The 15,219-nt window shown below is 41.0% G+C and overlaps 1 protein-coding gene across 7 annotated transcripts; it reads right to left on the bottom strand.

The window, feature by feature from the left end:
• Nucleotides 1-1,197: 1,197 nt before the first annotated feature.
• LOC123842685 (histone H2B type 1-M) lies at nucleotides 1,198-15,192 on the bottom strand. 7 transcript variants are annotated; one of them, XR_010413884.1, is made up of 4 exons: nucleotides 14,661-15,191; nucleotides 9,460-9,544; nucleotides 8,902-9,165; nucleotides 6,763-7,779 (listed from the first exon to the last, which is right to left on the bottom strand). XR_010413884.1 is itself a non-coding variant. In XM_064598469.1 (2 exons), exon 1 carries the CDS (start codon nucleotides 15,048-15,050, stop codon nucleotides 14,670-14,672), a length of 381 nt encoding a protein of 126 aa, XP_064454539.1. In that variant the 5' UTR covers nucleotides 15,051-15,192; the 3' UTR covers nucleotides 6,763-7,779; nucleotides 14,661-14,669. The 7 variants fall into 7 exon arrangements, 1 of the variants encoding a protein (XP_064454539.1); XR_010413887.1 differs by lacking the exon at nucleotides 14,661-15,191 and adding an exon at nucleotides 1,198-2,237 and having other exon boundaries at nucleotides 6,362-7,779; nucleotides 8,902-9,541; XR_010413888.1 differs by lacking the exon at nucleotides 14,661-15,191 and adding an exon at nucleotides 5,220-6,418 and having other exon boundaries at nucleotides 6,632-7,779; nucleotides 8,902-9,541.
• Nucleotides 15,193-15,219: the final 27 nt, after the last annotated feature.

Consider the following 15,219-nt stretch of genomic DNA (forward strand, 5'->3'; position numbering starts at 1 on the left):
TCTGTACATACAGATTAATTTTTTTTTATTCAGAAATTGTTTCTTGAGCACATATTACATGTCAGGCACCTCCTAGGAATTTGGGGTGTCCAAATATAAACTCATAATAAATGTGACCTAATCTCGGAGGAAAACACTTTAAAGAGTCAGCCTTCCAAATGAAAAAGAGCCTTAGATCTCCTCTCCCTCAAAGAATTTCAGATATTGAAGTTACCAGATAGAGACTATAAAATATTTACTGAAATCTTAAGGAAATAAAAATGAAATAATACAGTCAAGGAGCAAGGGACATTCCAAACTGGGCGTATCAAAAAAAGAAAAAAAAAAACGAAAGAGAACTTTTTTTTTTTAAAAGCACTTTTTTTTAAAAGATTTTATTTATTTATTTATTTGAGAGAGAGAGAATGAGAGAGAGCAAGCACATGAGAGGGGGGAGGGTCAGAGGGAGAAGCAGACTCCCTGCCAAGCAGGGAGCCCGATGCGGGACTCGATCCAGGGACTCCAGGATCATGACCTGAGCCAAAGGCAGTCGCTTAACCAACTGAGCCACCCAGGCGCCCAAGATTTTATTTATTTATTTGACAGAGACAGAGCTAGCGAGAGCAGGAACACAAGCAGCGGGAGTGGGAAAGGGAGAAGCAGGCTTCCCCTCGAGGAGGGAGCCCGATGTGGGACTCGATCCCAGGACCCTGGGATCATGACCTGAGCCGAAGGCAAACGCTTAACGACTGAGCCACCCAAGCAACCCGAAAGAGAACTTCTAAAACTGAAAATAGCTGTACTCCATAATAATAAAATAAAAATCCACTGATAAGATGTAGCATTTAGGGCCTTGAGGCACCTGATCACATAGCCATTATGTATGGCAGTAACTTCCAGAATTAGTAGAAGAACTTCAAGTTTACAACTGTAGGGCAAGCTTTCAATATACTACTCTCAGAAATTCATATAGTAACCAAGGAAAATGTTTATGGTTATAGAAGATTGAACAACACCATGAACTAATTTCATTAATCCATGATTCCTTCACTTAACACATAGAGAGTATCTGAAATTTTCAAAGTACACACTTAATTTCAAATTTTCAACACTGGCTTCAGAAAAAGTAACAATACATACCAAAAAATCGGTTTCATATATACTGCACTCTTTTATCATAATCTAACTAAAGGGCAATAGAAAGGATTTTTTTAAAGATAGTAAAAATAAAACAATCTTCTCATATGCTCGGAAACTAAAAGCACACTTCTAAATACATAGATTATAATGGACATCATCAAAGAAAGTATGCATTAGAAATACCAATGAATAGACTTAACCAAGGAGGCGAAAGACCTATACTCTGAAAACTATAAATCATTGATGAAGGAAATCGAAGATGACACACACAAATGGAAATACATTCCATGCTCATGGATTGGAGGAATTGTTGTTAAATTGTCCATACTACTCAAAGCAATCTACAGAGTCACTGCAATTCTTGAAAAGTACTAACAGTAATTTTCACAGAACTAGGATAAATAATCTTAAAATGTGTATAGACCCACAAAGGACCTCAAATAGCCAAAGCAATCTTGAGAAAGAAGAACAAAGCTGGAAGTGTCAAAATCTCAGATTTCAAGAAATTCTACAGAGCTATAATAATCAAAACAGTAGGGCGCCTGGGTGGCTCAGTTGGTTAAGCGACTGCCTTCGGCTCAGGTCATGATCCTGGAGTCCCTGGATCGAGTCCCGCATCGGGCTCCCTGCTCGGCAGGGAGTCTGCTTCTCCTTCTCACCCTCCCCCCTCTCATGTGCTCTCTCTCATTCTCTCTCAATTAAATAAATAAAATCTTTAAAAAAAAAAAAAAATCTAAACAGTATGGTCTTGGCACAAAATTAGATCAATGGAACTGGATAAAGAGCTCAGAAATAAACCAAAATTTTATGATATTGATAAGGAAAAATCTGTGTCCTAAGATGGCGAATGGAGCCAGCAGGAGAGTCCCAGTCCTTGCCTCAGGGCTCTTCCGGGTTCTTCTCCCTGCTCTGCTTCATGCACACCCCAAAAGTGCCAAGGATGTGGAAGTGGAAGTGAATAAATTGCCCCCTTTGTGCTCGGGGCTCAGACCTTTGGAGACCACTCTCCTATGAGCCTGCTGCCTTTAAATAAAACCTCCTATCCTCCAAGATCTCCGGGTCCCGCTTGGTTCTTCCGTCGGGCGATCCAATCCAGGTTCCCGAACAATATAATTAATCTAAGAAAAGGAGGCAAGATGGGGAAATGACTCTTTTTTTCAATAAATGTTGCTGGGAAAACTGGAGAGCTACATACAAAAGAATGAAAGTGGGCTACTTTCTTATACCATATACCAAAATAAACTAAAAATGGATTATAGACCTAAATGTGAGACCTGAAACCTTAAAACTCTTAGAAGAAAACATAGGCAGTAATCTCTTTGACAATCTCTGTTTGCCTTAACAACATTTTTCTAGCCATGTCTCCTCAGGCCAGGAAAACAAAAGCAAAAATAAACTGTTGGGACTACACCTAAATAAAAGGCTTTTGCACAGAGGAGGTAACCAACAACAGAATGAAAAGGCAGCCTGCTGAATGGGAGAAGATACTTGCAAATGGAATGTCTGATAAAGTGTTAATATCCAAAATATATAAAGAACTTACACAACTCAACACAAATAATAAAAATAAGATTGAAAAATGGGCAGGTGACTTGTATAGGCATTTTCCAATGAAGACATACAAATGGCCAACAGACACGTGAAAAGATGCTCAAATCACTAATTATCAGGGAAATGCAAATCAAAACCAGAATGAGATATTGCCTTACACCTGTCAGAATGCCTAAAACAAAAAAGGGAAATAACTAGTGTTGAAGATATGGAGAAAAATGAACCCTCATGCTGTTGGTGGGAATGTAAATTAGCATAGCCACTGTGAAAAACAGCATGGAGTTTCCTCCAAAAATTAAAAATAGAAATACCATATGGTATAGTAATTACACTACTATTTACCCAAGAAAACAAAAACACTGATTAGGAATGATATATAGAGGGGCGCCTGGGTGGCTCAGTCGTTAAGCGTCTGCATTCGGCTCAGGTCATGATCCCAGGGTCCTGGGATCGAGCCCCGCATCGGGCTCCCTGCTCGCCGGGAAGCCCGCTTCTCCCTCTCCCACTCCCCCTGCTTGTGTTCCCTCTCTCGCTGTGTCTCTCTCTGTCAAAAAATAAATAAAATCTTAAAAAAAAAAAAAAAAAGGAGATATATACACCCTTATATTTATTTTAGCATTATTTACAATAGCCAAGATATGGAAGCAACCTGTGTCCATCAATAGATGAATGGATAAAAAAAATGTGGAGTGTGTATATATATGTGTGGAGTGTGTCCATATATAGAATGTAATATTAGCCATAACAAAGAATGAGATCTTGCCATTTGTGACAACATGATGGATGGATGGACCTAGAGGGTATTATGCTAAGTGAAATAAGCCAGACAGAGAAAGACAAATATCATATGATTTCACTCAGATGCGAATTAAACATAACAAATGAACAAACAATGAAACAAAAAAGCAGAAACAGACCTATAAATACAGAGAACTGATGGTTGCCAGAGGGGAGGAAAGTCGGGGGATGGGCAAAATGGGTAAAGGGGAGGGGGAGGAACAGGCTTCCAGTTGTGGAATCGATAATTTCGGTTGCAAGGTACGGCATAGGGAATATAGCCAGTGGTATTGTAATGTAATAGCTTGCATGCTGACAGATAGTAAACATAGCACAATGTATAGACAATGTATAGACTTGCCAAATCACTATGTTGTTAAAAAAATAACTAAAAATGAAACAATCTTCTCAAATGCTTGGAAACTAAAAGCACACTTCTAAACACATGGATTAGAATGGATATCATAAGGGAAGCTATGTAATGTTTTGAGATAAATATGAATGAGAATAATACATATAAAGATTGTAGAATATATTTGTAGTGGTACCAAAAGGGAAATATATAATATCAAATGCATATGTTAAGGAACAAGAAACACTGAAGATATGTAAACTAGATATTCAACTAAAAAAGCTAGAATAAAAATGGGAGTAGATTGAGAATTGGACTTAGAATCCTTAGAATCTGTTGTACTGTTGTGAATGATGTCTGGCTTTTCTATTTCAATTCCAGATAGGTCATTGCTCATTTATAGAAAGGTCATGAATTGTTATGTGGTGCTCATATACCCACCAACACTTTTGAGCTCTTATTAGAACTATTTATAAATTCCCATGGATTGTTACACTGACATATTTTCAATATGTCAGTTTTAAAATTTAAAAAGAAAGAATAATAGAAAAACTGGGATGATCCATAAACCAAAACCTTTGGTTTGAAAAACTTAATAACAGACAAGCCTCTACCAAAACTAATTAGGGAAAAAAATAGTGTGTGTACATGTGAGGGGGGGTCCGGGGGTAGAGGGATAGTTATGGGAATAAAGAAGGGAATGTCACTACCAAAAGGGAGATATTAAGAACCACGAGAATGCTATGAATAAGTTTTACAAATGAAAAAAAAAAAAAAAAGATGCTTAATAGAAAAGGTTAATTTTCAAGAAAAAATATTAAGTAATGAACAAGGTGAATAAGCAAATTATGATTATAAGGAAATAGGATGGGCAGTTTAAAAAAAAATCTCTTCTATGCCCCTCAACCCAAATGAGGCCAAGCACAGTTGGGCCACAGGTTTAAGTGAAATTGAAGGAATCAATAATCCCAATTTTACAAAAGCTGTTTCAGTAGGAAATAGATCTCTTCCCTTTTTTCTTTTGAAAATCTATAAGCTATTATCAGAACTGAGCAGGAACAACACAAAAAAAGACAGAAAATTATAGTTTTGTCTTAAGAACATTTATTTTAAGAAAAGCTCTATTTAAAAAGCAAGCAAATGGAAACCAAGAAGCCATATTATTTAACAAATAATAGTATATTGTGCAGAGTTTATCCCAAGAATGGAAGAAAAGTTTAACATAATAAATCTGCCAGTGTAGGAAATTAATAGTGTAAAACTGTGCTCATCTCCATAGATACTGAGAAATTATTTGCTAGAATATAACACTCATCATAAACATTTTCAACAAACTAGAACAAGAGGGAGTAGCTGCTTATTTTATAAGAAGTAGCTATAGTGGGCATAACATATAATGGCACAATTTTAGGATTCCTGAAAAGTAAAAAAAAAAAAAAGAAAGAAAGAAAGACAAAACTTCTGTGGTACTATTCCCATTCCACATGGCACCAAGGCCTGGACAGCACCAGGAGACAAGAAGTATAAATAAGGATAGATAAAAATTCAGTAAGGGAAAACTGTTATCTTTATTCTTTTGAAAATAATGTCATTTAAGAAATCCACAAGATTCTATAAACAGTTTGATCTAATAGAGCACAACAGGATTGGTGGATATATGATCACCACATTAAATCCATGGCCTTTGTATACATTAGCAATACCCTCGCTGGAACTGAAGTAGGAAAACCAAACATCATTCACAACAGTACTTCAGAGTCTAAGGATTCTACGTCCAAGAAAAATAATTCCAAATCTATATGCATAAACTATGTCACTGAAGGATACAAAACAAGATTGACTTCAGTTAAGAGACAGACATACACTGCACGGTTTATGCTTTGTGACGACTCAATATGCTAAAATGTTCATAAATTCCCGAATAAACTAAAGTTTTAACGTGATGCCACAGAAGTGCCCTGAATTTCTGGTAACATTGTGAAATACACATTCATGAGCAAAAATAGTGAAGACGATTCTGAGAAAGGAAAGAAAGAAAAAGGAGAGAGAAAGAGAAAGAAGAAAAAAAAGTAAAGAATGGTGGGTTTTGATTTAGGACAGGCACTTTTCGAGGGGCTAGGGTCATCGTGGGGATATAGCCTTGATCTGCTAAAACTATTTTAATGTTTGTTCAAGGGTTTTTAAGTTGAGAAGAGGGCTCAGAGTAACCTGGCTGGAGTTTGGTCTAGACTTTACCTGCTGTCATTTCAACGAATTGCGAACGGTCACCAAGAGATGTCTTTAGCCGAGTGGGTTAGGGCAGGGCCCTGGACCTAACCGGCCTGGGTCAGAACCAGAATCCCCTCTGCCACTCACTAAGTGTATGGCCCTGGGTAAGGACAACTTCAAGACGGAGATGACTCAATGCAGATGCGGGTAACTGGGCTAATAGTTCACAGGTGTGTTACGAGGATTACACGACTAACATCTGGAAGGAACTTAAAACGTATCTGGGTGTTTGCAAAACAACAACAAGCATGTTTTTAAGGTAAATGAAAATAACTGGGAAGGACTGTGTCCTACCTGCTCCCAGGCTTCACTGTTTTTTGGGACTTCTGACTTCTTGGGCCTCTTCCTCCACTAAAATAATAACAATTAATAACACTATTAGAATCACATAAAGGTTAATTGATTAACATTATATACTAGAGCGTTTCGGCCAACCTCACAGTTGGTATTTATCTTCCGATTCAGAAGAAGCTGAAGTTCGGAGGAGCCTCAGAAAGCACCCTGGGCCCGGGGCCTGCGCCCACTGTGCCTAACGGGAGGGAGCAGAAATCGGAAAACAGTTACCGAGCACGAAGTAATCATCCACACACACGGACACACGAAGCGTCCCAGAAACCCGAGGACCGTGAGCAGGGCGCGTGCGAGCCGGCGGCCCCGCGGCGGCGCTGCGAGGCTCCCTCGGCCACTGCACAGGACGGACAGGAGGGACACAGGGACACCGCCGCCCTGCTGCTCCGGCGGCACAGCGCTCGGCTCTGCGTTCTTCCCCGCCGACCGCCCAGAGCCTGGCGGCGAACGGCCAGCCGCAGCTCCGCGACGCCGGCGACCAGCGTCTGCGCACCAGCAGGGGGCGCCGCGGGGACCCGCCCCGGCCAAGGCGGCGGCAGGGAGCGACAAGACGCGCGACCCCGCGGGGCAGCCGGAAGAACGTAACGTGACGGGAGGCGCAATGGGCGGGACGCGTGCGTGGAAACGGCCCAATGAGGGGCGGCGCGGAGGGCGTGGCCAGGAGACCGGGCTGAGGGGGCGGGGCTTGCCGGGCCGCCGGGTCCCTTCCACGCCTGCGTGGACGCGGAGGGTGGAGGACGGCCGCTGCCGATTTTTAGGACTTTGCAGTTCCAGTTGAAACCGGAGTGTAGTTGTGTTGCTGTTCGGTACTAGCATTTCGAGGCGATCCCCTCTTCCGGTCGAAAGCGCAGTTCTCTGGCGTGAGTCCCCGGACCCGCAGCATCGGCAGCACCTGGATGGTGTAGGAATGCAAATAATCCGATCCTGCTAGAGGTCCGGGGCATCAGAATCTGTGAGGTGGGGCCCAGCAATCCGTGCTTTAAAAACCGCTTCAGCTGATTTGGGTGCACGCTGAAGTTTGGGACTGCTCTGAAGTACTGTGTGTCCCTTAGTTCGGCTGCTGGAGGTGACTCTTCAAATGCGAGCTGAGCTAAACCGAGCCGTTTACCTCCAGGGTCGTTACCAAAGCCAAAACAGGGCTTAGCCCTTACCCACTCAGACTTCGATGCCAGAGTATAAGGTGAAAAATAAATATGTCTAGAAAGGCGAGGTCTGGGAGAGGGATTTGAATCAACAATGAATGCAGAATTCCATTTCTCCAGGTCTGAGTAATCATAACCTCTCATGTACAGACGTTTTGCCCTCACTTAGACGTCTCCATCAAAGGTACTGCACGGTAAATAATGAATTCCCAGTCACTGGGCCTGTAAGGAAGTAAATGCTATTTTTATAATCAGAGCAAAAATACAGTGAAAATGCTAAAACACTTTATTTAGGCTCTTTCACTTAGCTAAGGCTCTCCTGATGAATCAGTGTATAGCAAACAAGAATGGGTTGGATTTGGGCAGAATATTCACATTAATCATTCTCAGGCAGATTACTTTTCATACTTCATAACTTCTATGAGCCGATTCATCTGTTGTTTGCATTCATTTCTCATCTGCACTCATATTTTTCCCCTAACTGAAGAAATAAAAAGAGTTTGTTAGGCGCCATTTTGCCTTCAGCATTAATTTTTGGTGTATAAAACAGATGTTTGTTTTTACATATGCTCATATAACTCTCTTCTAATACTACCTACACTTTAGTCATCTTTAACATGATCAGATAAGGAATCACATCATGCTTAGCCAAGAGATATTCCTGAACAAGATGATCTTTGTTCTGAAAGCTCCAGCTATCCTTGGGGATTCAACTACTCGGCATTCAAGTAGTTCAAAGGCTCATATTTTCTTCTTTTAGTTTTTGACCTGAAAGAGAATTGGCTACTCTGATTTTCATTTTAATTCAATGACTAAGGAAAATGTAATACTCGGTAACAATTATTAAGTGCTTAGAAAATATCCATGACTGATTTGAGAGCTTCGCATGAATTATCTCAATCCTTAAAATAATTCTAAGGTGTAGTATACTGTTCTTATTTTTGTTATACAAATGGGGAAAGTGAGACTCAGAAATGGGGTCACTCATTCTATAAATTGAACCATTGCAGCAACTCCGCTCTGGCCCCTATCCCTGTTGTTATAGATATACATATACTTTAATTAGTTATGATTGCGGCAAATCCTCACTGAGAGCCCATTGTGTGCCTGCAACAGCCTTAGGCTCTGGGGAGTCAGCAGCAAAAAAGACTAACCCTGCCAGTGGAGCTTGCTGTCTGGAGAACGGGACGAGGAAAGAAACAATATACAAATTCATGTCACTTTTGCTAAGTGTAATGAAGAATGAACAGAATAAGTTAAGAATGGGATAGAAGGGCGCCACTGGACTTTTGCTGATCAGAGAGTATCTCCCAGAGGTGGTAACACTGTAATCCATCCACTCACCCCAAAACCCAAGAAATGCGGGGAGTATTTCAGTGTGTAACAGGTGGTATACCCAGCTGAAGCATCCAAAACATGACAAGGTCTATCCGCTCAACTCCCTCTTTTCCCTTTCTGCTTTCTTTGACTAGCGTGCTCTGTGGCTTCTCTGTGGTCTTCAGGCTCCGTCTGTCCTTTTGTAGTAGCCATTTGCTTCTTCCATTCTTTTTCTGAGTCCCTCTCGATTTCTCTCACCTTTATTCTTCCCCCTATGCTCCTCTGTCTTTCCTAAAAAATAGCCATAACTTGGTTGTGATACTTGTATTGTTTCGTACTTAGGAGATACAGCTTAACCTTCATGGTTAACCTTTTAGACCAAATGCTAAAACTTTAGTCCTTCACGTTTCCACAATTCCTGTTCCCTATCCATGGTAGCAGATGTCATGGTTATGAAAGGAAAAGTCACTCAAATGCTGCTGTTCAAGTAAAGCAAAGGGAGCCTTTTTTCCTGTGTAGCGCTGCAAACACATGCCACCAGAATGAAGCTCAAGAACCCGGAACTTCCCCCAACGTGATCTCCACCTCTCCTCAGGCTTCTTTCCTGCAGCCAAGGTTTGGAAGGCAGCTGGGAGTGTAAGTCAAGGACGAGACTGCTGAAGTCGTTCATCTGAATAAAGTACAAAAAATAGCCTTCAATAAGAAAACTCTGTATAACTTTTGGGTCCGCAGTCAATCGAAATGGCCAAAACTATGTGACAGAACCATCAAATGCAAATAGTTGGAGAATTCAAGTTATGGTCAATGACAGATATCTAATTCAAAACTGTAAAAAGTATCATTTTTCTTTGGACTATGTGTGTAGTAAAGCACTAACGTTATCCAAAGGGAGGTGTGGCCTTTGCCCTTTGCTGGGAGGTGATGTCTAGGCCCTTGGAATGTCCTGCAGGATAAGAGTATCTTTGTTTACTAAGAGGCCTTGGGCTGCACAGGAAAGTGTAATATCATTTATGTTCGAGGCTTTGGGCCATGTGGCGTCTGGACGACCTCCAGAGGGACTGTGGACTAAAAGATCAGCCAAGTGGACGGTCATCCATGTTTACGTGATAAAGCCCTATGGTTGGCAATGTGTATTGTGTTGTTACAATATTGTTGTGTTTCAGGAGGCATTAATACTCCCCACACCCACAAAGGGAAAGGACTACTGTTAGCTCTGAGTTGGAAACCTCTGAGACTCTGTTCATGTGCCTCTTACCTTGGCTTATTTTTAATCTATCTTTTTTATATAGTAAACTGCAACCTTGGGTATAGTCAGTTTTTAGTGAATTCTGTGAGTCATCTAAGGAATTACCAAATTTGAGGATGGTTTTGGAGACCCATCGACTTTGCAGTTGATGTCAGACATGAGGGCAGTCTAATGGGACTGTTCCTTAACTTTGCACCATGTCACAATGATAGTATTACTGTATTCTGTTTATTACTCACATATTTGGATGAATATTTTACCTAACTTACTTAATTTTGTAGTTCCCAGATGAGCCCAAGTCTATTCATCTGCCAGCAGATTTCCAAAGAGTGATAAACATTTTTTTAGGTCTTAGTGAATGATTATTTAAGAAAAAAAAAAAAAAGCAGGCAATTAGCTGTGAGTTTCCTTTATGGTCTACAAACCTAAGGGCTCCAGAAGGTCAAGAACAACCTCATCTCTCTTTGTATCTCTAATGCCCATGCCTGTGTCTGGCCCAAAGATATTCAATGACTACTTCTTGATTCATTGATTTATAAGAAATATTCTGAACTATTGCCATGGTACAATTGAGCAAGGAATTTTGACACATGTCAAGGATCTCCTTATAAGCCATCATGACTAAATTATGCTCTTTAATTTCTTCTTTTATGCCCTTTTGCTACCACTTAATCTGTTACCTTTCACTTTAAACATGGTGGCTTATTTTTAAGTCTGACTCAATCATCAATTCAAATTCTACCTCTGAAATCTATTAATTTAGCTTTAACTTCTTGTCCAATTGCAAATTTTATTAATTTGTGTTTTTCCATATTGTTAATTTCTTGTATTTTCATAAGCCAAAGTATTTTCTGGGGTTTTTCCTTTTTATTGTATTTATTTTCACTTTTAATTTTTTTTTCATACCTATCCATTTTGTGGGACATTCCTACAACCATCATGAACCAGAGATTCACTGTACAGGTGGCTGGTTAGGAGCTCTTGGATGAATTGATTGGATTCATTCAGTATTTTCTATAAGTACCTGCAATGTGCTGGTTTTATGTAACTGCAGAGACCACTGTTTGGTTCCTTACAATCTCAGGGAAAAGTCCATGAGGACATCATGTGGGAGTTTTATTGGTTTTTGTCTCTGTGGATAGTGGTCAATTGCAGTCTAATTTCCTGGAATTCTGAACAAGCTACCACGTATAAAAGTATTAGGTCCAGGTGATTATACAGCTGATTTCTGTCTACTCTTTAAAGCACAAATACTTTCTACAATCAAGTATTTAAAGCATAAAAAAGATGATATGGTGATTTTGCAATATGTTCACAAATGTACTATCCTTACCTTGAAGGATGGAGCCTTGTTACCCTTCTGAATATATGCCACATTTAAGTGACTTGCTTCTAATTAATAGAAAGTGGCAGAAGTGACAGCGTGTGACTTTTGAAACTAGGTCTCAGAGACTTTGTGGCTAATTCCTCCCCCACTCTCTCTATGATTTGTCTTTGTGGAAGAGAGTCAATTAGCCCTCCTGAGAGGTCTATGTGGCAAGGCATGGAGGTCCTACTAAGGTCCTCCTGCCAAGAGCCGACAGGAACGTGGGTAGCATGGGAGTGAGCCAACTTTGGAAGGGAACCCTCCAATCACAGTCAAGCCTTCAGGTGACTGCAGCCCATGTTTACATCTTGACTTCAACCTGAGAGACCGTGGCCAGAACCTCCCAGCAAGTCACTTCTGGATTCCTGACAACCCAGAAACAAAACGAGATAACAAATGTTCGTTGATTTAAGCTGCTGAGTTTTTAGGTAGTTTGTTACATAGCAGTAGATAATAGAGGAGAGGCCATAGTTAAGATTTTTGAAGTTACCATAATCTTAATGACACCATCTATATGGATGAACCCAAAAGAAAAAATCACAGAATGATTTTATGTATGAATAGAGGAGGAAAAATCCCTCTGACATATTAAAATGTGTGCAGCCAGTATTTAGGATAATAATACAACATGACCAAATAAGATTTGGCCTGGGAATGCAAGTATGGAGTAACATTAGGAAATCTACCTACACTTCATTGCAGCAGGATAAAGGAGGAAAAGCACATGATTCCATCAAATGCCAAAAATTCACGTATCATTCCTAATAAAAACTCTTAAAATATATTTAGAAGGAAACTAATATATTTGGAAGGAAACCCACGCAAACAGATTAAACATTCAGACACATGTGTACGCAGGCAAACAAGTTTTTCATGAGGCATGAACAACCAAAGCCACTTCAATGAGAAGGAAGAAAAAGACCGTGATGCCTGCTAGCAGAGCTAACATGGCAAACAGTTTGTGATTTCAGCTAACACAATAACATGATGGAAGTAATTAACAGAAATAGATATTGGAAAGAATATCAAATTTTTTGATTTAATGGACTGAAAAAGCCAGTCAACAGTCCATTAACTATTGATTAAATTGACATATGACATAGTTTAGTAATCAGATAGATATAAAGTGCATGTAAATAATCAATTTCTCAATTGTCCTCCCCTCCCCCCCAAAATTTATAAGTGCTTCAGTCTGATGCCATCTGTCAGAACAGATTAGAAAGCAGAACCTTGTGAAAATCAGCCTTACATTTGTTGTGAGAATTTACGGGGATTAGTTCACAGTGTGACAGAGTGACCCCCCTTTTGTTGTATGAGTTTCACTCTGTTTTATTTATTTTTAATTACATGAGTACTCCATCAACTCTATAAAAAATTCTCAGCCATGATCTTTGAAAGCTCACACCTGCACCATTCTCTCTGGTTGTCTTTTTGGTACCATGATTAGATGTATGGCAGACACACTTACTACTAATTCCAGATCTCTTAAATTCACTTTTACATTTCTCTCCCTGCATTTTGGATAAATTCTGCTTACAGAGTTCATGTAAATTCTTCATCTGGGGTCAATTAACTATTTGGCCTATCCAGCAAGCCTTTAATTTTAATTTTCTTATAATTAATTGTATATATATAGATTCATTTCTAGAATTTGTATTTGGTTCTCTTAAATCTTTTTGGAAAATTCTTTGTGTTCTTAGTCCCTCAGCATATTTCAAATAGTCCTTTTTTTTCTTTTTAATTATATTAAAGTTAGCAATCTGAAATCTATATCTGTTAATTTTCTTTGTACTCTGTTTCCATCGTGTGCTTCTCTTATTCTTGGTCATAGTGTCTTGTTGAATTGTGTGTTGATTTTGGTCACAAAGCTGCTCATTCGTTTTCTTTGATATCTTATTTGTGGGGATTTGTTGAGGCCTAAAAATGAAGCTTATTCCTCCACAAAGGATGTGTCTTTGCATTTACCAGGTGCTCAGAGGCACCAGCTTGCGATATCCCTACATTAATTCTCAGCCTGGGTGTATTCTGAATCCCTGTGATATTAATGGCAGAAACAAGTGAGTTGTAGCCCAAATTCTCCATGGCAGAATCTACCTCGCTCAGCACTGAGGCTCAGGACACTCTTGTTGCAATCCTCTATGGTGAGTGTGGGTAGGGGTGGGTGCGCATGTGTGTTCATTTCTAGTTCATCCTTCTACTGTGAGGATGTAACAGGTCAGGTTGTCAGCTACACCAGGAAAGTTTCTCATGTACAGCAGAAGCCACATCCTGCCTGGAAGGGCTTCCTTTCCCTTTCTCCCTCCTTTCAGTCCTTGCCTCCTGGGGACATGGGGAAAGAGTCCCGGTACCGAGAAGGGGGCCTCAGTCCTGGGGTAACTCTCGCCTAGTCAGTCAGACACCTTACGGGATTGAGTAGTGGGCTTCTCTCTTGTGACCCAGAGCGACTTGCAGCTAAATGCTGCCGGAAGAGCGTAAATGGAAAAGAGCTTCCTAGGAGAGAAGGTATAATAGCTGACAGGATGAAGGCCTCTCTAAGACAGGACAGGCTCCCTTTCCTGTGCCTTTAGGACACAGCACATACACACAGACTGCCCCCCACCGCGCCCCCCCCCCCGCGCCCCCTGGCCCCCCCACCTGAAATGGCAGCAATTGGAAAGGTAGCAAACCAGGAAAGCCTAGGTAAGATTTCTGTGAAAGCTCATATTGTCTTCGGCTTTTTTCAGTATTACAGATCTATATGCTAAAAAGAAAAAGCAAAGCTCTGAGCAGAAGAAAGTTTTCAGAGCCTGCTCTTTGTGCACCCGGTAAGAGGTCCTTACCAAGTCCTTGAACGTCATGATGAATTTGGTGCCCCGCACACGGAAACGAGAGCTCTACCCTTGAAATGGCATTTTCATTTGAAACTGATGTTCAGTTTTGTGGAACTAAAGGATTAATGGTTCTATAGAACCTTTTTTGTTCATCGTGAGCGCTCAATTTATGGTGGGTATTGTAATTGACCGGGAAACGTGCACATACTTGCTACGAAGCCCTACCTGGAATTAAAGTCCTAGCTAAGTTAAATTTAGGAGACATCCGAGAATAGCTCTCAGAATGAGAGGATTACAGCTCATTTACCGAAAGCATGCGTGGCTCTGAAAAGAGCCTTTGGGGTTGGGATCACGAGAGGCTTACTTGTCAACTTTACTTGGAGCTGGTGTACTTGGTGACGGCCTTGGTGCCCTCGGACACGGCGTGCTTGGCCAGCTCCCCGGGCAGCAGCAGGCGCACGGCCGTCTGGATCTCCCGCGACGTGATGGTCGAGCGCTTGTTGTAATGCGCCAGGCGGGACGCCTCGCCCGCGATGCGCTCGAAGATGTCGTTGACGAACGAGTTCATGATGCCCATGGCCTTGGACGAGATGCCCGTGTCGGGGTGCACCTGCTTCAGCACCTTGTACACGTACACCGAGTAGCTCTCCTTGCGGCTGCGCTTGCGCTTCTTGCCGTCCTTCTTCTGCGCCTTGGTCACCGCCTTCTTCGAGCCCTTCTTCGGCGCCGGGGCCGACTTCGTGGGTTCAGGCATCCTAGCGTTAAGTTAGAACACTATAACTAAGACCTGGGAAAATAATCGGGAGCGCCAAAGCCCCGTTTATTTATAGATGCGGTATTCAAATGAGGTTAGCAAGATTTCGTTCCTGATTGGATTAATTTTAGTGTGTCGTCACAAATGCGAATGTAAAAGATACATGCAG

The sequence above is a fragment of the Mirounga angustirostris genome, unplaced genomic scaffold, assembly GCF_029215605.1.
Source record: "Mirounga angustirostris isolate CCGP_5_RB_7025 unplaced genomic scaffold, mMirAng1.0.hap1 SCAF_8, whole genome shotgun sequence".
NCBI classification, from domain to species: domain Eukaryota; kingdom Metazoa; phylum Chordata; class Mammalia; order Carnivora; family Phocidae; genus Mirounga; species Mirounga angustirostris.

Excerpts from the sequence above, each read along its gene's own strand:
- LOC123842685 (XM_064598469.1), bottom strand. The coding sequence starts at position 15,050 with ATGCCTGAACCCACGAAGTCGGCCCCGGCGCCGAAGAAGGGCTCGAAG.